Genomic DNA, 25055 nt, shown 5'->3' with positions numbered 1-25055 from the left:
GAAGGGTATCTTTCCATACGAATATATAGATTGTATCGACAAATTGCAAGATACATGTTTACCGCCGCGCGAATCATTTTACAGTTCTTTGACCGGTAGCACAATATCCGAGAGCGATTACGCGCACGCCGAGAACGTCTGGAACCGATTCTCCCTTAGAACGCTAGGCGAATATAGTGATCTATATTTAAAAATTGATGTCATGTTATTAGCAGATATTTTTGAAAACTTTCGCGACACTTGCATCGCGAGTTATGGACTCGACCCTGCATATTATTATACTCTTCCCGGGTATACATGGGATGCCATGTTAAAACATACAAATATAACATTCGAATTGCTTACCGATATCGATATGGTTATGTTTATCGAACGGGGAATACGCGGTAGTTTAAGTCAATGTTCTAATAGATACACCCATGCTAATAACAAGTACATGCAATCGTATGATCCGTCGAAACCATCATCATATTTAATGTATTTAGATGTAAATAATTTGTATGGATGGGCAATGTGCCAACCGTTGCCTTACGCCGATTTTCGATGGGTCGATGACATATCTAATTTTGATATATCATCTATCACGCTCGATTCGCCTATAGGCTATATCCTCGAAGTAGATTTAGAATATCCACAATGTCTTCACGACGCGCACACTGACCTACCGTTTTGCCCGACACGCGATAAACCACCCGGTAAGCGGGAAGATAAGCTGCTCGCGACATTATACGATAAAAAGCGTTACGTGATACACTACCGTAACCTGCAGCAATGTACGCATCACGGCCTTCAAGTTACAAAAATACATCGCATATTACAATTCACTCAATCCACATGGCTTCGCGGTTACATTGAACTTAATACGCAATTTAGAACGCAAGCAAAAAATGATTTCGAAAAAAATTTATACAAATTGATGAATAATGCGGTATTTGGCAAAACGATGGAAAATGTGCGTAATCATGTCGATGTAATATTATTGACAAAGTGGGACGGAGCAGAGGCGATGATTGCTAAACCAAATTTCCATAGCAGGAGCGTCTTTTCGGAAAATTTAATTGCTGTAGAATTACGTAAACTAGAAGTAAAATTTAACAAACCAATCTATGTTGGTATGTGTATACTCGACATATCGAAAGTATGTCTGTATGAATTTCACTACGAGTACATGTCACCGCTCTATCGTGACAGATGTCGGGTAATGTACACCGATACAGATAGTTTAATGTATCATATTAAATGCGAAGACGTGTATGAAAATATGAAACGCGATATCGCTAGATTCGATACGAGCGATTATCCAATAGACAACGCGTACGGTATACCGCTTGTGAATAAAAAGGTGCCAGGTCTAATGAAAGATGAAAATAACGGTACGATAATGACTGAATTTGTAGGATTTAGAGCAAAAATGTACGCTTTGCGAGTAGATGGTAAGAAAGATACAAAAAAGGTTAAAGGTGTCAAAAGTAACGTTGTCGCGAGAACGATAACATTCGACGATTATACGCGGTGCCTGAATGAAGAGATTGAAATGACACGTAGTCAGTCATGTATTAGATCGAAATTGCATGAAGTATACACCATTCGCGAGACGAAAATTGCTCTAAGTCCGTACGACGATAAGCGGTATATCATACCTGATTCGACCGACACATTACCATGGGGACATTACCAGATACCCTTATAAAATATAATGTAATATAATGTATGTGTGATATAATGTTATGTAACATATGTATATGTATTTCATATAGTAACGGAAAGGATGTATTAATAAAGATCTTATATATTTTTATATGTTGTACATATTATATATTTTTTAATTTTTGAGTAATTAATAAATACAGTTTGTATGAATTAAATTGTATTATCCTTATGTATCCAAGAGTTGTGCGAATTGTCAAATCCCAGCCATTTCACGTAAACTTCGTCACCCCTCCTGCGCAGTACTTTCTCCACGAGATATACGTCCGGATAATTCGCGCTATGCAACTCGTGCTCGTAAAACGCTCCAGCGACAGATGTTTTGCGATAGTCCTCGAGTAGATATGTTACGGGATTAGTACGCTGCACTTTAACAATCTTAAAAACCTCCGTCGTCCAATTTGGCGTGTAACCCTTCTCGAAAAATTTCTTGTACTTGCTAACGAGTATCGGGTCACCTACTTTGAATTTCGCCGGAGCGGCAATCTTTATGTTACTATATACTGTTTTTAAAAGTTTATCAGCGATCGCGGGGGTGACGTCGGCGGGTCGCATGCTGATTGTTCAGTGCTTGCGCGCGTTATAATCCGATACGAGCCGCGGCAACGCGTCGATCCACTTGTAAGTTCCATTCAGCGTAAACATCTTCCACATGTCGTTCTTCAGCGTGCGATTGAATCGCTCGACGACCGATGCTTTCAATACCGAATATGTAGAATAGTGATTGATGTTATGTTTCCGTATAAGCCGTTGCACGTCGGCGTTATAAAATTCTTTCCCCATATCGGTTTGCATGTTTCTCGGGGATCTCTTGCTATCTCGAATTATCTCGGCGATAGCGTCAGCCGTCTCGCTTCCACCTTTACTCTTGAGTGGTATGGCCCACGCGTACTTGCTCAACACATCGATGATGGTGAGTATGTAGTGATAACCTTTGTTGAAACGAGAATACGGACGCATCTCGACGATGTCGGCTTGCCACAGATCATCGTATCCCCGCACTATGACGTGTCTTCGGGGAAAATTTTTTCTCGCCGGCGCGTGCAGTTCGGTCACCAACTGCCGTCTCTCCAAACTATGTTGTTTCATCGCTTCGTCGGTTTTTCTCGATCGCCGTTTGTCGCTGCTTGTTTTAACGCTCATTTCCGTTCTTGACCCGTTCTTGAGCCGTTCGTAGCCGTTTCTGACCCGTTCGTAGCCGTTCTTGACCCGTTCTTGAGCCGTTCTTGAGCCGTTCTTGAGCCGTTCTTGAGCCGTTCTTGCGCCGTTCTTGCGTTGTTTACTTCCGTTCTTGACCCATTCGAAAATCGTTCTTGATTCGTTCGCAGCCTTGTTCACAGTCGTTTCTAACCCGTTCGTAGCTTCTCCTGACCCGTTCGCAGCCGTTACTGACCCGTTCGCAGCCCTGCTTGAGTTGTTTGTATCCTTGTATGTAGTCTTTAATGACTTGTTCGTAGCCTCATTCGCAACCCTGCTTGAGTTGTTCGTACCCTCGTTCGCAGCTGTTGCTAGGCCGTTCACTACCACTACCACTCATTGTAGTTAGATAGCAGTTCGATAATCCTTCGTAGCCGTTCGTAGCCGTTCGATAATTGTTCGTAGCCGTTCGATAACCGTTCGATAGCCGCTCCTAACCCGTTCACTGCTGCTCATTCAAGTTGATAGCCGTTTCTGAGTTAGCGTTAGCCGCGCGTTGAAGTTCGTTTATCACAATCTGTATTGCCCGCACATCCTTAGTAGGGATACTATGCTGGTTCTAATCCGGGTCCTCCGAGGGGGGCGGGGGGGGGGGGGTTCTCCGGGGCGAGAGGGTATGACGTCACGCGGGGCGGGGCGCTTATCGCTGTGTGGGAGACGCTTATCGCGTATTGTTTTTCATAAACAAAACAGCGTATTGTATTACTTTGAATTATCTAACATGTTTTATTATAAACAAAACACCGCAAAGTGAGCGCCAACATTCGGCCACCCTCGCGATACCTCCCCCACCCCTCCCCCATAAGGGGCGACGCGCTTTGGCGGTACTTCCGCCCTCCCCCTCCCCCTGCCCATATGTGACGTTTCTTCCTCATTGTTTAGGAAGAATTCTTTTGCGATAATTTTGCCAACATTCGGCCGCCCTCGCGGTACCTGCCCCTCCCCTCCTCCATCTGAGGGATCTTGGGAGGTCGCGCTTATCGCAATGAACACGTCGGGACGTGTTTTTTTTCGCGGTAAAAGACCGTGTTGCATTACGCGCCAATATTCGGCAGCCTTTGCAGAACCTTTCCCCTCCCCTAAGCGGAATTCTTTCTCATTGTTTAGGGAGCGCCGATGTCCGGCCGCTTGAATTTTTATAAACAAAAATGAGCGCCGATGCCGCTCTGTGTCAAAAGGGATAACGTGATGAAGGGAGATCACCTTTCTGATATGTAATTAAACAATCCGTTAATCATGAAGAGGGGAAGAAATGATTAGACGAAATAAGGACTGCTGCCACTTCAAATCATAGTACGTAATTTGCAAGCGCACAGATACGTCGGTCGAAAAAAGAATAGCGGGTGCAAGTGCTCTATAGAACGTGATTTTAAAAAGTGTGGAAAAATGGAAAACATCGAGCAGACTGAACGCGACCTGTTGGAGCGGTCCCATCAAATCGCCACCTTGGGCGAGTATTTTGAATGGGCGCTGCGCTGCGAGGAATTTATCAAACTGCTCGAAGAAAACAGCCGTGTCAAGCGTCCGCGACTCTCCATTGGATATAGACAATCTTTGGTTGCTAGAATCGCGCGATTCGAGGGTGCAAAAACTCGATTGCAGAGACAGTTTATATCCAGTGGTGGTAATTACAGTGGCGACAATAACGCGGGAAGACTCGTTTGGCGAGAGATCGATACCGCGTTTGAAAATCGTATACTGACCGGTGCGGTGATTAACGCAGACTATATCGAACCGCGACAATTTTTGGAAGATGCTAGTAGTGTAGTACTCGAGCAAGTGCAAGACGTTATAAAAATACACAACTGTGTAAAAGTAAATACTGTGTTCAACGGTGAGTTTGTAACAGGTGATAAGCGCGCTAACAAAAGTATTAACACGAGAAATTATGAACTTTTTCGCACGTCCGATTTACGCGAGTGGTATGAGCGGCACGTCATCGAAACCACATTGACGTCTCTCGAAGAGTTTCAGGAACGTGATAGCGGATGGGCATTGTTACGAATCCTCGATCTTACGGTCAACGTCAACAAGTGCAATCCTATGCGCGCGGGATGCCATATTAAATTACCGCGAGAAATTATGACGAAGAGAGCGGTAATTAATGTGCTATCAATGGACAATGCGTGTTTCGCGTGGTCAGTGGTGGCCGCTCTGTACCCCGTTGAAAGACATATGGAACGGGAATCTTCATATCCGCACTATACGACGGTGTTAAATTTACAAAATATTGAGTTTCCGATGACGTTGAATCAAATAAAAAAGTTTGAACATATAAACAATATCTCAATCATCGTCTACGGTATCGAGAGGAAGAAGGAACTATCAATTCTTCCGATCGCCGATCGGAAAAAAGAAAAACATGTGAATTTGCTGTACGTGGAGGAGGAGGACGATAACGTTGGACATTTCGCGTATATCAAAAATCTGTCTCGCCTCGTAAGCTCGCAACTGAGCAAACATGACCACAAGAAATATATCTGCGATCGGTATGTATATTTATTGCAAATTATATAATTGTAAATAAAATTGTAAATAAAATTGTAAATAAAATTATAAATAAAATTGTAATTTCTTTCACAGATGCTTGCACTTCTTTAATTTGAGCGAAAAGTTGGAGGCTCACATTGTGGACTGTGGAGAAATGAATGACTGCGCTATCCGGTTACCAAGCGATAAAGATAAGTGGCTCGGGACACGTGTACCGCGAAGTACGGAACTTCGAAGATGATGCCGGGGGCTACTTGACAGGGGATCGGTGGTGATGGTATCGGTCCTGTTGGTAGCAGTAGTGTCGGTGGCGGTTCCGGCCTTGGCTCGATCCGTGGTGTCGGTGGTGGCCGGCGTTTTGGTGGCGGCGGTGGTGGCTGGAGAAAGATTTCCCGCTTCCGCTGGTTCACAACATCCGACCGCTGGATGACGGTGCCTACCCGTGGTAGCCGCGAGGTTGTTGCGGCGGCGGGTGGAGCTGGCAGGTCGCCCGTCGGCGTCGGTGCATCCTTAGGTCTCACACTTCCGGTCTCGCGCAAAAACTCGTCGATGGCGTCGATGATATCGTGTTCCATTTTTAACGTGCTCTCTGTTTGCTTGCTAGCTAGCAACTGTGTGATTTAGTTGTTCTCGTCCTCGTTGTCGGATTTGTTTGTCTCCTCGTCCTCGGTCGGCGGTTTATTATTGTTATCGTGAGCGGGTTTTAAGTCCTGTATGTGTACGTTGCGATACCATTTTCCTCGCGCACTCCTCAGATCCACGATGACAGGTGATCGGATGGCCTTGACTTCCAAGGGTCCCACGTATTTCGGGGCGAGTTTCGCATTGAATGCATTGGCTTTACTGGACAAGGGGTGGTGACGTTTCCAAACCTTGTCTCCTAGTTGCGGTCTCCACGGTCGTCGCCGTAGATCGTAATAATGCGCTTGGCGCTGAAACGCGTGGGCAAGATGTACCCGCACTAATTCGTACGCGTCTTGAAGTCGCGTTTCGATGACCTCGGGTGGGTCGATTACCGGTGGTCGTTGCTGGTCGTCGCATGGTCGGACAAGTTCGCGGCCGTGATTGAGGTAGGCCGGTGTGAACCTCGTCGCATCGTGGTACGCGGTGTTATAGGCGAACTGTAGGGCTGGTAGCTGCGTATCCCAGTCACGATGGTCTTGACCCACGTACTCGCTTATCATTGTTTTGATAACCCAAAACAAGTTGGTTCGCTCCACCGGGTTGCAGTGCGGAGCTCGGACCGGCGTCGTTCGGTGTACGATGTTAAAGGCAGCTAGGCGAGCCGAGAGTTGGCCGGATATGAGCTGGGTGCCGTTGTCGGAGAGAATGCTTGTTGGGGCCCCGTGTCGAAAAATGATGCGGTCGGTGATGGCCTGTGTCACGGCGTCCGCGGTGGCCTTACGAAGGGGCACTAACTCTACCCACTTCGTGAATCGATCCTGCATTACGAATAGCTAGGTGTGTCCGCGGCGCGACCGCGGCAGTGGACCAACAAGGTCGATGGTCACCTGCTCCCATGGGCGGTCGATGTTAGTCGCATGCATTCGCCCAGCCGGTTTCTGTTGTAGTGCCTTATGTGCCATGCATACTTGGCACCCCCGGACATAGTTTGCGATTTCTCTCATCATGCCGGGCCAGTAATAATCTTCGGCCACTCGGGCAATGGTCTTAGCCACCCCGAAGTGGCCGGCGGTCGGTGCGTCGTGTAGTCGTCGGATGACTTCTCGTCGTTCTTCCCGGGGAACGCACCGTTTCCACTGCTGCTCCGCGGATTCGTCCTTGAAATTGAGAGAGTGTAGGATATGCCGGTATAGCGTCCCGTCCTCCAGGCGGTAATCCGGTAAGGTGGTGGGTTCGCGAGTGACGGTGTCCGTGATTCGGCGGTACCAGCGGCACGTGAGGGGGCGGGCGGCGCATGCTGTGGGGCACCGGGAAAGCGCGTCGGCTACGCGGTTTAATTTTCCGCTTCGATACTTCACGTCGATGTCATACTGCTGTAGTTCAAAGACCCACCGCCCTAATCGACCTGTCGGTGAGTCGAGATGTCGCAGCCATTTTAGCGACTGGTGATCGGTCACTACGGTAAACGCGTAGCCTTCGAGGTACCCCTTCATGCGGCGGATGCCCCAGACGATCGCGAGGCACTCGAGCTCCGTGGCGCTGTAATTCCGTTCGGCGGTGTTCAGCGTTCGACTGGCGTATGCAATTACCCTCTCGCCTTCTTCAAAAAACTGGATTAGTACGGCCCCGAGGCCGTTCGCGCTGGCGTCCGTTTGTAAAAAAAATCGGCGGGAAAAATCCGGACATGCGAGTACGGGCGCCGCGATGAGTTTCTGTTTAAGCGCGCGGAACGCGGCATCCTCCGCGTCCCCCCAGCTCCAGCGGGCGTTTTTCCGCGTAAGTTTAGTCAACGGGGCGGCGACGGTCGAAAAGTCACTCACGAAGCGACGATACCACGAGGCCATCCCGAGAAATTGGCGGATCTGCCGGACTGTCCGCGGGGCGGGCCAATTAGCGACGGCGCTGACTTTTTCCGGGTCGGTACGTATGCCGCGATTGTCGATAACGTGGCCGAGATACGTGAGCTGCTCGACGCAGAATTTGCACTTGTCCGGGTTCAGTCGTAGCTTTGCTTCGCGTAGGCGGCGGCAGACTTCTCTGAGCAGTGAGAGGTGTTCGTCAAATGAGCGGCTAATCACGATTATATCGTCCAAATAGACAAAAACGTGCGGTTCTAGTTCCGGTCCGAGAATCATGTCTAATAAGCGCTGGAAGGTAGCGGGCGCGGAATGGAGTCCGAACGGCATGACCTTGAAGTGAAACAACCCTCGGCCGGGAACCGTAAATGCAGTAATTGGACGGCTCTCCGGTGACATAGGGACCTGCCAGTACCCGCTCTTTAAGTCGAGGGTCGTGAGGTACCGTGCCCCGCGTAGCTTATCTAACGTCGCCGTAATTTGCGGTAGGGGGTAGTACGCGTCTTTTTCTGTTATGTCATTGACTCGGCGAAAATCGACGCAAAACCGATGTTTGCCGTCTTTCTTTTTGACGAGGACGACCGGCGAACTCCAGGCGCTTCGCGAGGGTTCGATGATCCCCGCGCGCTCCATCTCGGCAACCTCGTTGTCAATGATGGCTTGCATAGCCGGGTTACGGGGTCGGTACCGTTGCTTGATCGGTGTGGGGTCCGTTAGTCGGATACGGTGGTGTGTAACGTCCGTGGGACCTTGTATCTCGTCGAACGCCGCGAGTTCGGTCCGAAGGAACGTCTCGAGACTCCGAGTCTCTTCCGGTGTTCGGATGTCCAGTCCTCCCGCTGTACTGCATTTCGGGCGGGGGGAGGTCCGGTCGGGCCGCGGTGAGGGAAGCGCGAGGCCGGTTTTCCCCCATAAATCTACCCCGATTAAAATTTCGCTCTCCAAGGTCGGAAGTATGGAAAACTCGTGTTGGTAAATCCGCCCTTGTATGCGTATGGGTACCGTAATGGCGCTGGGCACCTCCGTATAAGTGCCGTCGGCGAATTGTACGTGACCGACGCCCGTCGATTCTTGGTAGCCCCACGTCCGGGCGGCGTCGGCGGTCGCGGTGTTGAGGAACGAGATTTCGGATCCTGAATCGAGCAGGGCCGTGTACAATCGGTTATTGATGCGGACGGTTGCGTGAGGTCGTGGCGTAAACTTTACGTTGCGGAGGTATTGGGTCGAGTGTCGGTCCGTGCGACCTCGGCCCCCTTGCCGTTTCCCGTCGCGGATGGGTGGCACTGGTTGATTAGCACCCCGTCGCGCCCGCACTGGGAGCAGAACTTTTTGGCGGGTCGCCGACAATCGAAGCGGGTGTGTCCGCGTTGCTTACAACGCCAGCAACAATCGTCGCGGTTGTAGGTCACCGCGACCATCGGTTTCCCGATCGCGTCTTTACCGGGTTGGCGCAGGTCGTTGCGCTGACGTTCGATGTCCTCGAACTCCGCGGTCCGTTCCTGCAATTCGCCTAGACCGCATACGTCATCGATTCGAACGTACATTTTGCATTCGGGGTTCATGTTATCATAAATGTGCTCCAGCTGCTCCGCTCGGGAAAACCCGCCGGCACGACGCATAAGCGTCATATTTTTTATTTAATCGGCTCTCAATATTAATAAATAATAAATAAATAAATGTGATCTGATGTTCTAGATGTCCGCAACTAGAGCCAAGCGCGAAAATTAATTTCTAATTTCAGCGACTTTTCGGACCTATATTTTTCTCGCCTATTTTTCCATTGGAAGTACGAGGTTAATTGATAATTAATCAAATGGAACTCAGTGATCTCAAACCAAGAGATACTGTTCCGAAAAATTAGAAATTAATTTTCGCGCTTGGCTCTAGTTGCCGACATCTAGAACATCAGATCACATTTATTTATTTATTATTTATTAATATTGAGAGCCGATTAAATAAAAAATATATTTTCATAAAATAAAATAATTACTTGATTCTTATAAATCTCATCTTCTTCTTCTATCGATTATGACCCTCTCGCTAGACTTCTCTTATAATAAATAAAAACGAGCTAACCGCACACTTAACCTATGTCACATGTCACATATTACATACACGTTATATATATATCCCGGAACATTTAACCTATAAGCACACATCTGTCTGTGGTAAACATTACGAAGCACTAGCGCCCTTGTACCAAAAGCTGGAACTGTACAAGAATCGCGCATGCGCACATTGGGGACTTGCGAACGATGACGACGTGGACGTTTCTTACAAGAAATTTTTCATATTGAAACTTTGCATCGTGATATCTTCATTTATAATGAACGTAGAGCAAAAATAAAGACACTTTCCTTATTTAATTCGACCTCAATCTTTCGATTAAGACTAGTAAAAACTCGATCGCTTCAGCCGTTATTGAGCATCCGAAATCTATGATTACCTCAACTGTTCGATTCGCGTAAAGATACACGGTGCCTCGCTTCTAAGGGGTCGGCTTCGCCCAAACTAGGCGCGAGACACTACCGTGTCTCTTGATGGTCTTATATTTACGGGTGAAGTATTACAACGCGTATTTATTTCGTGCTCTATTGTGGTGGTGCACGTTAAGGGTTCCCCTTCTACATGAAATATGTCTTGGTATTCTTCACAGATATTTAAAAGTGCCCTGTGTTCTTCATCGTTTAGAGTTTAGATGGTCGGTTCGTAATAATTTGCAAACGCGGTTCTTCCGTGGTTCTTCTAGCTTGGTTAATTTGTCGCTAATTATTGCGTTTATCCCGGTTGTAGTGTCTCGTTCGATTTCTTCGATGGTCACTGTTGGTGTTTCTATTTCGACCTCCTCGTCTGTCGTGTTTATCATACTGATCGGGCAAGTGAAGTCGATCGGTTCTACTAGCGCATTTCCGATGCATATACCGGGGGCGGTTTCTGCTGCTTGAACTATGCCTATTTTATTTATTTTCGTCGCGTAGGTTTAAGATACCTTTCCCTAGCCTTAACTGTGCTTTCTCGAAATCGCAGACGGTGGAATGTTTTTGTAGGAAGTCGAATCCTAAGATTCGGTCGTTTTCGATGGGCATATCGTCTTTTACCACGTAGAACGCGTGTTTTATTTTATGGTCACCTATCTTGATTGTAGCGTTTATCTTTCCTATGGTGTGTACCTTGTGTCCCGTTATTCCGGTGAGTGAAATATCGTCTTCATGGATTAAAGTATCATCTTTTAATTCCTTTAATTTTATTAATGAAGTGGTTGCTCCTGAGTCGCACATCATTTTTACCCTCCCTTGTTTTGCTTCGCGTATGGGTAGTGTTACTGTAGGTAATCCTGGTTCGCCTCTTATGTGTGCGACGCGGTATTCTAGCGCCCTTTTTGGCGGGTTTTTCTTGTCTTTGCTTTCGTCTTCGCTGCCACTATTGAAGTCGGTGCTCTGTTTTCGTTGACGATGCGATTCACGCTGCTCGCATGTATATTTGGGGTGTGATTTTAGGTCTTCGTTTTGTTTTTTATATCCGCTAATTTTAGGTCGTTCGTTTAATTTCCAACATTCGTTGCGGTTGTGCCCGGATTTCTTGCAATTATTACAGTACTTAATGATCGCGTTTACTTGCGATGGTTTCTCAGGTTTTGGGAGCGCGAACTTGAAGCTACTGCGGCAGTCGCGTCCGTAGTGTCCGTTTTTTCCGCATTTGTGACATTGAATCCGCGATGCATGCGGGTGCTGCGAATACTTTGATTCGTGTGTTTGCTTATCCGCGGCCCTAGGGGACTCGAGGAGTTTTTCGTCTTCGCCGGCGCCGGTTATTGCCCCTTGTAGAGTTTTAAATCGTTGCGCCCGTGCGAGGATTTTAAGGTCATGGCGTAACCCTATTTGGAAATTTATGAGTGCTTGTTCCTTTATGGTTTGCTGTATCCCACATTTATTTTCCGGGATGTAGCCCTTTCTCTCAGTTATTGAGTCGTATAGTTTCATTGCTAATAGGTCGACGCGTTGACCGAATTCTTGTGTGCTTTCGTTCGGTTGTTGTTTTAGTGAATTGAACTCTAATTGTAGGCTCGTCGTGCTGCGTTTGGATTTATAGCATGACTCTAATTGTTCCTTTAATTCTTCGAATGTTTGAATATCGTGAGTTTCAAAGTCTTGCATGGCTTTTCCGTCTAATTTTGTGAATAAGACCTCTTGAATTAAGGATTCTTCCTCGGGGTTAATTTTTTTCATGGCGTAAGTACATGCATTTAAGAATTTTTTGAGTTTATGAGGCGTCCCATTGAATTCGGGAATCATGGCGCCTGCTTCCTTTAGGGCCAGATACCTTGAAGGGAGACTTCGTCGGTTCCTAACGTCATTTCCTGATCTTCCGTACGTATAGGTCGTGTCGAGGTAACGGTCTGTATCTCGCGCATTTTCTAATTGGTGTCGGTTCGATGTTTGTTGTGTCTCTCGGTTATTCGTGGGCTGGTCACGTATCTGGGTGCGTAATCGGTCTATTTCGTTCCGCATTTCGCGTTGCCCTTGTATGAGTTCAACAAGTAGGTCATTTTTTGGACTGAAAACAGGACGTCCGGCGTCGGCATCATGCTCGGCGGCATTAATTATAGATCGTAGTCTATTGATTTCTCTGTCTATGTCTTCAGTGGGGACCGCTCGTGGGCGTGAGTTTCGTCTCATTTCGTTTTCGTGGCACGCGCTTATAATACTACCGTCGGATACCGGCGAATAATTTCTTCTTACTGAAATTCCGTTGCTAGATGCGCGGCTCGCGGGTCGGTCTTCCTCGTTTGTATTGTCGGCGTCAGGTGGTCGCACGTATTCTGCTGTTTGTTCGGTGTCGGGGTTTGGATAGTATGCGCCTAGATTCCAACGCGAATTACTACGAATATTCCGGTCTGTCGGTTCGACTACCGGTGCGGGGTCTACGACGCGGGGTTGAGCCGGGGAGCGGTCAGGCCTGCTCCAGAACCGAGGTCTGAACGTTACGCGTTTTCTGAGTCTTGCCGACATGAGGTTGTCTCGCTAAATTTTTTTGCTACGTTTGCGGGGTTACTTCCCCGTCTAGTATACAAGAATTTAGTTTCGCACTTACAGCAGTAATACAGCTCGCATTTTCGATGTATTTCGTGTCAGCGGCTAGTGTGGTGGTCCCAGGTTCCATGGATGCTGTGGCGGTCTGCAGCTTGGCGGTGCTGTCTCGTCAATGGTGGTCCCACGGTGTTGATCGTCGTTTTTACGGCGATGGCTCTCGGCTTTACGTACGTTCACTGTTTTATCACTAACTGTGACAGTTCTCGTGATTGATTTTGTCAACTGATTTTCGGAAGTATTTGTCACCCCTTGTCATGAGACGGTCCTTCGGTAGATCCCACCGCTGCCACCAAATTATGTTATGCCCTTGTGAAGCACAGGATAGTTAAGGGATCGTTACCGAATTAGAACTAGGAAGCTCGGGAACGTCAGGGGGAATTTCACTCCCGTTTGTGGTTTCACAATATATTTAATATAAATAGTCAGTTGTACAAAGTATATGAGCGTCTTGGGATGACGCAAATTAAAGTATGCTTACACAGTTGTTGCGTAGATCACTTTACCATCACTGCTGATTGAAGTATTTCTATGAGATTGTATTTCCATAAGGTCGTCATCAACGGGCAAATCGATATCTTTATTTTGATCGCCTTCGCCTCCGTCGCTGTCAACATTACTTGTGTCGTCGACGTTACCATGTGTATCCTCGCGCGAGTCATTACGTAAGCGTTTTTTCGCTTCTCGAACAAAGTGAAGATAACGCTGAAGTACTTCTTTATACAATTTCCATCTTTCGCCTTCATCTAGAGGAGTCGCGAGGTTAAGAATATGCCACATTTCCGCGTCGAATCGCGATAAGGGGGTTCCTGGAGTCCGTACGGTGTTATTATTATTATCGTTTTCCCCGTCAGATATCGTATTTTTTTTCTTCGGCGAGTTATCCAGGGTTATTGTAGTTTTTGTTATTTCCGGTTGTAGCTGTTGATGCTGCATTTGTCGCATTCTTTCGAGATTTTCCGTAGAAATCAGCACCATTTTTTTTGCTCTTTCCATTATTCCGTACAGCGAACAAACGGGTCTGTTTTATTCTTTTCGAACCCCGGATGTAATATTTGCAAGCTTTTTTTCACTCACCGATAAACCGGAATAATAAAGCGCCGAGCAAAGGAGCGATAAGATAGAGTAAAAACCCACCGCGCTGTACTAGTAGATTTCTCTTAGTTTTCCAGTTGTCGCGTTTTAGAGCGATGCGCCGAAGAATAGATTTATGCTTGGCTAATCGCGTCTTTTCGTGATTCTTGAGCTCTACGTTACCCTCAAGCGTATTATAAATACACTCTTGAATGCACTTAATGAGATTATTGTCGGCAGAACGTAAGAACGATGATCTTTGATTTTTTTGAGATAACATAGAGTTTTTAAAAGACAGGCGTTTCTCTCGCCGATGGAACGTCTGGCAATCTTTATCGCGTGTCGGGTGAATTTTTTGACGTCGTCGACGTCTTTTTTTGTTGTCTTTTCCCGCGTGTTACCATTACGCTAAAATTGTGCAACTGAAAAGATTCGCGTGCAAGCGCTCTCCTTTTATACGTCCTTCGTTACTGTTCTACTGATCGATCTACGAGGAACGTACACGTAATGCATCGTATCGTTGGGAAAGATACACGTACGAAATCGATATTCGTCTGAAGTCGATTGTTTCAGATCAAGCAATAAGTACCCATGAGGTCGCGAAGTAGCGTGGTATGCTTCTTCTAGAAATTTTGGATCGTCGGGATATACTTGACGAGCGAGATGACGAATTTGAACGCGATCGCGCGGATTTTTGAAAATTACTATATAATTAGCGTTGAGAGATATATAGCGTTGTCCGCGGCCTTGGTGGAAAAGATTTTGCGAGATGAGTATAACGCTGAGATTCTTATGATGACTTCCTTTGGTAAACAGATCGACGATAGCGTCACACGATGACGATTCCCTCATAAGATCGTCAATTATCACTAATTTTTGAGATAGCGGATCGTTGGAATAATCTTCCGGTCGCGGTAACCCCTCGTGAAATTCGATTGTATTTTTCTTTATTTTTAGCAAAGTATTATCATAGCTGCTCTTGTGTACATTGTTTTTTTCTTCTTCATTATTTTCACTCGTATCACATTGCAGACGTTGATACGCATCTTGCCATTCGGCGTAATAAAATAAAATTCTCTCGAATCGAACTTCGCACATGGCGGATAAATATCGAAGAAAAGTTTTTACAAAAATCGTTTTTCCGCATCCCGTAGGTCCGCAGACGATCGACGTCCAGGGATATTTCCAGCGCACGTCCATTTCGCGAAATAAACTCGGTTTTACGCGAGTTCATAAATAAAAAAGGTAAAGAGTAACTTAATATCAATAACTCGCGTATAAAAATACGCACGCGCATTGAATATTTTTAATATATATCTCGAGTCGGAAATAAGCTTATTAGCGTCCCGCAGAGGCCCCACCGCGGCGGCCGCATGCTCGCGCTAGCGATCTCGTGCGCATCGTGCCAGCTGACGAGCCGATGCGCGTCGCGGTGCCAGCTGACGAGCCAATGCGTGTCGCGGTGCGCTGCTAATTAGCGTATTCGTAGAATGCTCGCGACAGCGTGTATCTCCAGCGCTAACAACGATGATAGGCTACGTACGTGACTGAGAGAATCTCGCGAGAAGAAAATTCGTACTTTGATTTTTACTAAAAACATAATTTTTTTTAAAAGAAAAATATTTTTTTTTTAGTCAAGTAGGTTTTCGAGAAGAGGTAAATAATTTTTTGATGAAAAGAACACTTGTGAAACTTTTATTATTAGACTTTATTTCACGGAAAAATATTTACTTAGTTTAAAAAATAAATTATAAAGTCATAAATGTTTTAATTTTACATTTTATTTACTTTTCTCCTTATTGGTTACATTTATTTTGCTCGATTTTATCTAACAATAGTAAAATTTATATTAAGAGAATTTTTCGGGGAAAGAAGGTTTTTCAGGAAAAAGGATAAAATAATCTCTAATGAAACAAATTTTAAGAAAAAATTTTATTTAATCTTCTTACATTGTAAAAAATACTTTGTACGTTTAAAATCCTAATAATAAAATTAAAAAAGTTTTATTTCACATTTTTTATTTTATAATTTTTCACTTATTAAATATAATTAAAATTTTTCTGTTATTACAAATATTTTTTCTAATTAAGATATATCCATAATTTATATTCTATTCTATTCTGCACTATAATATATCCTTTACTTTTCAAAAATTTATATTATTTTTACAAGACAATTTTACAATTACTTATCTATTTTATTATATCTACATTTTGCTGTATAAATCGAAAAACGCGCGAAGGTGGAAGAGAGAAGCGATCGTGTGGAATTATTATATTGCGTTTTTAAACAGTTAAATATCCATAGGGGAGGGAACAATGATTGTTAATAAATCTACGTTTTAATAGCACAGGCGCACATATTTTTGTTTCATCACGAGTTATTATTTCGTGATACGCTGTACGCCGAATGGCTCTGAATCGCAGATTTATTGACGTTTCTGGAGTTATTTCTTTTTCCTCGTTTTCTCCTAACTCTCTTTCCTGCTGCACACTCTCTTTGTATTAATAATTCCCTAATACTATTAAAATTAATTAAACGAGAATTTTCAAAGTTTAGGGTTATACCCTTCACTTTGCAAACTTCGTGCATCTGACCATCTGATGAGCGAACCACATACGCGTAAAATTTTGGACCGCCGGACACAAACGACTCTATATAACTAGCGAGCCCATACTTTTCAAGTTCGTTAGTCATATCGTCTAAAAAATTACCCGTGGGTGGTTCGTACTCGTGTGGATCAGCGCTGCTTACATATATACAAGAATCAGTATCATAATACAAAACGCGCCTATCTAATTTTACTAAGTATTCATACAATTTTAATCTCGCTTGAGCCGTTGTGTAAGCTGCTATTACAACATTTGTAAGATGCGATGGTGGGATCGCCTCCTCGCGTAATCGAGTCGATACATATATCACTTCATCGTTTACCGGTAATATATCAGTTATTTCGTACTGAGGGCTCACGAGTAAATTAATCAAACGTTGTTGCGTGTTAACAATTTCCGTCTTTGGTAAATTCGAACGTTGCCCGAATTTTCCCCAGAAAGAATTTAAGCATAGTTTCGCGACCGAGCGTAGACCGGAGTTTTGTGCGATGTTGTGCTTTTCAAGAACGATACCTTCTCTCTCCTCGTACTCGCGAAGATAACGCTCTTTAGCATCTTCATCCACGCATTCGCTCGGCCATCCACTAGCCTCCTGTTTTAACTGTAAAAATGTATATATATAACCGGTAAATAAACCCCCTTGACGCATAGAAGGATCGTACCGAGTGACATTGTACTGCCATATCTCGCTAACCCCCGTTACAAAATATCCTTTTTCAATTGCTTTTTGTAGTTCGCACGATATCCATGTACCCTCGAATTCGCGCTCGGAAGGAATATGAGTGCACTCGGTGTGCGAAAATGTCTCGCTACAAGTGCGGCATAACGCGAATAACAATTTACCCTGTACCCGATACGGTAATACAGGATGAAAGAGATCTTGCGGAGGGAGTATTTTACAACGTATGATTCCTTCAAGTGACTCGAAATTATACCCCGGTGCCGTTCCAATTATTGTTACGCATTCCTCGCCAACGTATACTGTTGGATGTCCAATCGGGAAGACGCCTATTTTTAATACATACGGATACAATGAACACACATCCACGTACTGTATTTTCTCGCTCTCTGTAATCTCATATCGGGTTACAGTATTTCCCGTGCGTCCACCGTAGAAGGCCTGACGAGGATCGAACGGTTCGTTTTCTACCGCTGGATGTTGTTGTAAATATCCCCGCATTTCGTCATTTTCCCGCACTTCGCGATCAAAATCACACTCCCATTTCTCCGTTACCCTGTATTTCCGTCTTCGAAGACGAAACGTCGTTGCGATGGTGTGTTCGTATCGTAAATCGATTGTATCAACGCGATCCGACGAAAGCGATTTATCGCGATTAATTTGAAAACAGCGCGGACACCCATGCCAGTAATATCCGTGAAACTGGAACACGTGATGTATGGTAGTAGCGTTTTCCACTGACTCGTAATAACCGTCGACGCGAGTGCCATCGGGCAGACGATATTCCCGGCTTCGTCCTGCATGAATAATGTGATGACCGAGTTCACGCTCAATCCACAGCAGCCATTGTAGCACCTTACGCGATTGCATATTCACACTCCTATAACCCCCTGTAGGAATGATACCTATCTCTCTATCGCGCAGAAAATTTTTTCTAAAAACTCTCATGCAAGTAGAGGCAATAGTGGTGCATTCTTCGAAGGGACACACCTTTCCGCGTAGAAGAAAAATCTTCCTAAAAGCCATACAAGCTAGCCTAAGAATATCTACATCTTTGCGACAATATTGTAATATTTCTCTTTGAAAATCGAACACATAGTTCTCACGGGTCATCTCGGCATGCCACGCGAGAAATTTTTCACGTTCTCTTGTTCTCATGGAATCGGTAGAATAATAGTATACTTCAGGTAGTGGTCCGACATACGATTGATTATCGATGGTATTAAATAAATGTGGAAAAATTCCTTTAGTGTCCGTCAGACCGAAGGCCTTAGGTAAATCGGATAGACGCATCGGCATGTAATTAATACTGTCAATAAATTTCGTATGTCCTACCGTTAGTACAACTATTTTTGTACCGTTTAAAATTACCTGAGATACTAATGATGTTCGATTTTCAACGATATATTGCAAAATAAATTGTGCATCAAACGATTTGGCATTATGCGCGATACAAATACGTCGCTTAAAATATTTCAACGGGCGCGTCGCGAAATCTACGAATTCCTGCACCGGGTTACGACGAAATATACGTATATTCGCGAACTCCACACCATCGACATCTCACCGACGTTTCGTTTATATCGGCACACGACACACAAATTTGTTGTGCAACACAAAGTGTAGGCACATGAATTTTTACACTGTCAGTACCTTGGAGCGTTTGATCCTGTCGCTTCTCAAAATCGTAAAATATAAATGCTACGCGATTTCTTTTATCACGTGTACGTTCACTCGGTCTCTCGTTTCCGCAATGTTGCAGCTCTCCATTATCATCGATAAGATCGGTATCAGAAGTGTCGGAATCGTTATCAGGAGGGATAGGAAGCATGTAACAAAGGTGATTTAAAGGTTGGAGAGAACGACACACGTTACAGTAACTCGCGCCGCATTCGTGACGTTTATTTTTATGGATTAAGCAACCGCAGCCGTTGCAAAATTGTACAATTTCGCAAATACTTCGTCGCGATTTTCCATCGTACGATTTTTGAGTGCGGTGACGCTCCAAGCATGCACGGTTAAAAAATTCACGTCTACAAATTTCGCATCTAATAGGCTCCTCGTTAGTCAACTCACACGACGGAACAGCATTACAACGAGGGCATTTATTAGAGCATCGATGTCCACCCCTATCGATGCGATAGCTTATGTTACAGGGAACGCAGTAATCTCTACCCCCTGAGGCGGCTCTTAAATTTAACATTACATCATAATGTTTAATATTATTATGATATATTATATTTAAGCGAGAGTTCGTTTCGCGATGAAGATTGGCTAGAAATTCGACTCCGTCGTATAACGGTTTACCACCCCGACCAAAAGTATCGCCATTATATATTACAATGGCGATATTATCCGCGGCGAGATATTGCTGAAAGCGTTCGATTTCGGGAATTCCACAGCCTTCCTCCGGAATCGCGACACCGGCATCGCTCATTAGTTGCAACGCTAATTCTCGTTGTAACACGGAGTTTTGTCTTCTCACTGCATTCCATTTTGCAAATGTCCCATGCGTAAATTTCCACGCTCGTTGAAAATTTGCGCAGTTACAAGTGCATGAGGAAGACATAAATTATCTGTGTTAGAAATTGTTAAAATAGAACGCTTAGCAATAACTTCACGGGTAGATGCGTTAACATTTCGTCCGCGTCCCGCAGGGGGTGTGACTCTAAAAACGCGAATGTTAAAATCTTGCGTCATATTGAGCCCACCGGAACTCTGCGATAACGAGCTTACAAGTCCCCAAATATTTTCATGTGTCAAATCGCACGAAGGTCGGAATGATATACGGCTGGATCACGGATTAAATTCTCGGAGTCAAAAGAAAGCCCTATGTAATCGCCCACTTCACACGACTGTATTGCGTATGTATGTGGGAGTTCGCGAAATGCGCTTTCTAGCCACTCGTAAACGTTCTCGCCCTCGGGTACCGGTCGTATATGAAAAGTCGTCTCTCTTCCCTCTATTCCGAAATTTCTAAAATTTCGGCGCGTCGCGCGTTTTCCGCTAATAATACAATATATCTAAAATTATAATTTACCCGACGAGCTATTTCTTCTTCTGCTTCCTGTGTTGCTTCGTCGTCTTCTTCTTCTTTCTCCTCCTCAAATTTTCACGATTGACGACAGGGAGATTGAGAGATTCCTCGTTGGCTTCTTGCCGTTGTTCCACGCTCCGTCCCCTACCTATTTGCACTGAGAAAAAGATAAAAAATGATTTATTTAAAATAAAAATTCAATAAAGTAATGTTTTACTCTCTCGTATTGGAGTTTTATAAAGAGATGTTAAAATTCTAGCAATGACTCACATTATTATCCTTTGTTTTTCCTCTCTTTTTCCAATGAGTCTTTATGGTTACACCGGAGAGTACGAAACACGCGGATCAATAATTGGAGAGTAAGAAAATTCTAATAAAATTTTATTTAATTAAAATAAAATTTAATCAAGAAAGAGATAATTAGTTAAATTATGTAAAGTCATTACCTTCCGCTCCTATTTCTTCCTCTCCCTTCTAAACTTCCTCTTCTTCTTCTTCTTCTTCTTCTTCGCCCCCTTCTTCTCCTTCTTCTTCCTCCTCATCTTCTTCTTATTCTTCTTCCTCGCCCCCTTCATCTCCTTCTTCTTCTTCCTCCTCCTCATCTTCTTCTTCTTCTTCATCTTCTTCCTCTTCTCGTTCATTCTCAGAAGAAGAAATTGCATCTTGCTCATTTTCTTGTTGTTGTGGAAAAATAGTAACTTCGTCGAAGGGACTTACTTCACGAGGAGTTTGCTCACGTGGTTCTTCCGTGACATTTTCCTCACTATTCGGTTCATCCTCGGTTAAATCAATAACCGGATGTTCGATCTTCGGATTCGAAATGATACGCGCTCGTCCTGAAACATCCAATATTTAAAAATTTCTTAATAAGAATATGATACTTTACTTTCTACCGAGGTTTAAGTTTATATTAAATACTTACGAGAGGGTCCTGTCTCGGGCGAAGTATCCGCTCGACGTCTTCTATCACGAACTAGTGATAACCGTAAATCTACTCGACGATTCTCTATTATTCGCGGAGGCGCACGAAATTGATCAACTTCAACGATTAACCCGAGATGAGTTTTACGTTGCTCAATGTCTAGAAAATTATTAATTTTTATAATTAAATTTGCTCTATAATTACTTGTATAATGGAAAAAAATAAAAAACTTACCATTTTCAACGCTCCTCGGAAGAAAACGTTGATGATGCAAGAGAAGAAATTCTATATGTCCTCCCACATCAGTAGGGATACTATGAGAGTTCTAACCCATGGGGCTCTGAGGGGGGTGCGGGGCGCGGGGGGTTCTCCGTGGCGAGGGGTATGACATCACGCGGGGTGGGGGTATCTCGTAGGCGCGGGGGCTGACGTCACGCGGGTGGAGGGGGATGTTTCGACAAAGGAGGGGGAGTTTTCTGAGTGCAATATAGATGGTATCTTTACGACTTTTTTATGAGGGTTCTTAGACATTTTCCCCAAAAAGGTATAGAACAAGCGCCGATGATTAACAATTTTGTACCCTCGTTAATATAATTTTATTACGGAAGCGCCGATGTCCGGCTGCTCGAACTTGTCAACGGAGCGTTCTAGAGTTCATTAAAACTATGTTTCTCATTTTATGGACATTTTATCATTAAGATATTCTTTTGTGGAAATTTAGGAAATTTTGAGGGGGATGAGGCTGCGACGAACATGTCGAAACGTTATTTATAGGTGAAAATGTAAAAGCGTTGACGTTCGGCAGCTTTGTACCCTCGCAGAAAATCTCCCATAAACGAGAGCGAAACATCTTCCATAATATCTTTTAAGGAAAAATTGCGACGTATCGGCGCCAACGTTCGGCTGCTCGAATTTTTATAAACAGATAGCGCTCGATTTTATTACTATGATATTCCTTTGTGATAATTTTGAGAGGGATAGGGCTGAAGCTTATGGAGAGTGGGTCTCCGCGTCAAAAAGTCTTTAGCATTCGACGAGTTAAAGTGTCCTATGCGAAGTGTCAGTGGCATAGTGTAGTGAGTTAAAAAGAAATGGAAAATAATAATTTCGAGAGAATATTAGACGAGTCATCTGATGAAGATCACGAGTTGTCGGATAACAATGTAGACGAATCTGACGAAGATCATTGTTGTTGAGTGACAGTAATTATATTAGTGATCGCAGTGAGGACCTTACGGATATTCACGACAAGGTAGTGTCTAATTCACAAATCCTTGCGCTAAACGGACGTACAAAAGTTTGCGCCATATACTTTTATTATTCTACGGGTGGTGCTCTGGCTTTATGTACTTCATGTATGATCTCTATTCAAGATTTCGGACACATGTATGCTGTACGAAAGCATGTGATTAAATTACACAATGCAGTGGATTGTCGATGGTGTTGCTATTGTAGAAAATCATTGTGTCAGATATTTCCATGTGATATGTGTCCTATTTGCACAAAATAAACTTTTGGAGATTGTGCTGGAACACTTAAAGTGAGAATTCTACAAGTGTTGTGAAAATGGCGAGTCAGAAAAAATCGAAGGTGTCTTCGGTGGTACAGTTTCTACGAAATCGTGAACTCGGTGTACAGAAACCCCAAACAAAAGATTTGGCCCATTTTATAGAAATTCATGAAGATATTTTAAGAACAACTGGCGGTTTATCTAAATGCTTCAGAGCACACAACAATATCAAATGCTTTCGACGTCGCTATAAAAGCTGTGTGGTTTACTTTAAAGGATCTGAGGACCCATATATTGGTCGAATGGATATGCCATCACCATCGGCATCATGCGAATCATCGGATTATGATTTTTCGGACCAAGATATTGAGGAACCATTATAATTTTTCAGACCGAGATATTGAGGAACCATATTCTCCCTAAACTGTCATGGAGGCAGTATGTAATACTTGTAAGTATTTATTTAAATAAATTAAAATATTTATAAATTAATAAAAAAAAATTTTCTGTTATGCAGAAGGGACCCCTTGCTGTCCCATAATGGTCCTCTACCGCCTCGCTGCCACCGCCCCACCACCTCGCAGCCGCTGCTCAACCGCTTGCCGCCGACGCATTAAAAATTTTTATATTTTGTATTTTAAATTTATATTGTTTATCTATTTATCTTATTATTTGTATTTTTCTTATATATTCATATTATATTATTATATTTTTTATATTTTTATATTATATTCATATTATATTATTATATTCTTATATATTCTTATATTTTAAATTTTAAATTCACATACACACATATTCATACGCACACACACACACACGCACACACACACACACACACACACAAAATTATAAATATTACACATACCTATTTTATGAATAAAAAAAAAATTATTTTAAACATAAAAACACATATTTTACTTTAGAATAATTCCTCTCTTTCCTCCCATTTATATTAAGAATATTATTATAAAAGAATTATTATTATTAATATTGGAAAAAAATATTAAAAAAAGAAAATCTCCTTCGCATGCACCTCGCGCTATCTCTTTCTTCTCTCTCGCGCTATCTCTCTCACGGTTCCTAGCCTCGCGCTATCTGTCACTCTTTCGTGTACCTCGCCGCGACATATCTCTCCTTCACATGCGCTATCTCTTTCTTCTCTCTCACGCTACCTCTCAGTCTCTAGCCTGGCGTTTCCCCTTCCCCGTATGACGTCAGACCCCGCAAGGACCAGGCAACAAGTTATGTATGAGAGCTGCTTACGGGTGGGAGAAAGATGGAGAATGGAAATGCATGCAAAAATTACATCATAATTTAGACTTTAAAAACTCTTTATTTATATATTTTTTCTTACATATTATGGACTAAAAATTAAAGCTGCCAGCTCACAATCGATGAGTTGATGTTTATTGAAGGCGTCACTAGCGCGTATTACATTTGATACTTCTTTAGGATTCTCGTTACATTGGACGCGATATTTGAAAATTGTATAAATTTAACATCGACTGTCTCGGTAATTTTAACCAATCGATCAAAAGATACATCAATGCATGGATCGAGATCGAACATACGGTGTAACGTCGATTCGATCATCATCATGCATACATTTGAAGATTCGAGACTTATGAGTTTGGCGTTGTTAATCGTATGAACTCGCATTGTTAGCGGTCCAACGCTTATAAAACTGTGGACATCATTAGAGTCGTTCCGAAGAAAATTTTAAAGTATCATCGAATATGAAATTTTTATGCTTTCATTCCATATATTCCTACAATTTTTTTTGAAGATCTTATATTGAAAATTATTGTACGGAATTCACAAATTTGACATAATAACTTTATAAAAGCGTATTTATTTCGTTTTTAAATCGGATTTTTTTTTTATGCAAAGAATAATATTATAAAATCGTAAATCCCCTTACTAATCTTGATCATTGAATAAATCTCACCATTTATCTACATTTCCCTTCAATCAGAAATTTATATAAATTTAAAATCATACTATATTATCGTATGCAATTAATTACAATTGCGATTTAGTGCGATTATTTATATTTATAATAAAAAATGGAAAAATGTTTATATTTGTTTTATTTGAATATAAATGCATAACGAGAAGACTAGAGGAGACCGGGGCTAGTAGGCTCAGTTCAAAGATATTATAAAATACCTCTTTTGTTATAAAATATATTTTTTTTTTTTTTTGAACACGCGTTTAGATTGGTCATCACTAATTAAATAAAAATATATTATATAAC

General features: G+C 43.2%; 2 protein-coding genes across 2 annotated transcripts; both read right to left on the bottom strand.

The window, feature by feature from the left end:
* Positions 1-6014: 6014 nt before the first annotated feature.
* Positions 6015-6842, bottom strand: LOC145947219 (uncharacterized). The gene has a single exon (XM_083057017.1). It carries the CDS (start codon positions 6840-6842, stop codon positions 6015-6017), a length of 828 nt encoding a protein of 275 aa, XP_082913143.1.
* Positions 6843-16408: 9566 nt separating this feature from the next.
* LOC145947218 (uncharacterized) lies at positions 16409-18196 on the bottom strand. The gene has a single exon (XM_083057016.1). It carries the CDS (start codon positions 18194-18196, stop codon positions 16409-16411), a length of 1788 nt encoding a protein of 595 aa, XP_082913142.1.
* Between the last annotated feature and the right edge of the window lie 6859 nt (positions 18197-25055).

Source organism: Prenolepis imparis, unplaced genomic scaffold (genome assembly GCF_030444845.1).
Source record: "Prenolepis imparis isolate NDT839.2.m4 unplaced genomic scaffold, iyPreImpa1.0 SCAF_54, whole genome shotgun sequence".
Taxonomy (NCBI): Eukaryota; Metazoa; Arthropoda; class Insecta; order Hymenoptera; family Formicidae; genus Prenolepis; species Prenolepis imparis.
The sequence above is the reverse complement of the archived record's forward strand: the minus strand, read 5'-3'. Positions and strand labels throughout refer to the sequence as shown.

Coding starts and splice junctions, on each gene's coding strand:
- LOC145947219 (XM_083057017.1), bottom strand. CDS start 6,842: ATGCAGGATCGATTCACGAAGTGGGTAGAGTTAGTGCCCCTTCGTAAG.
- LOC145947218 (XM_083057016.1), bottom strand. CDS start 18,196: ATGCAATCGCGTAAGGTGCTACAATGGCTGCTGTGGATTGAGCGTGAA.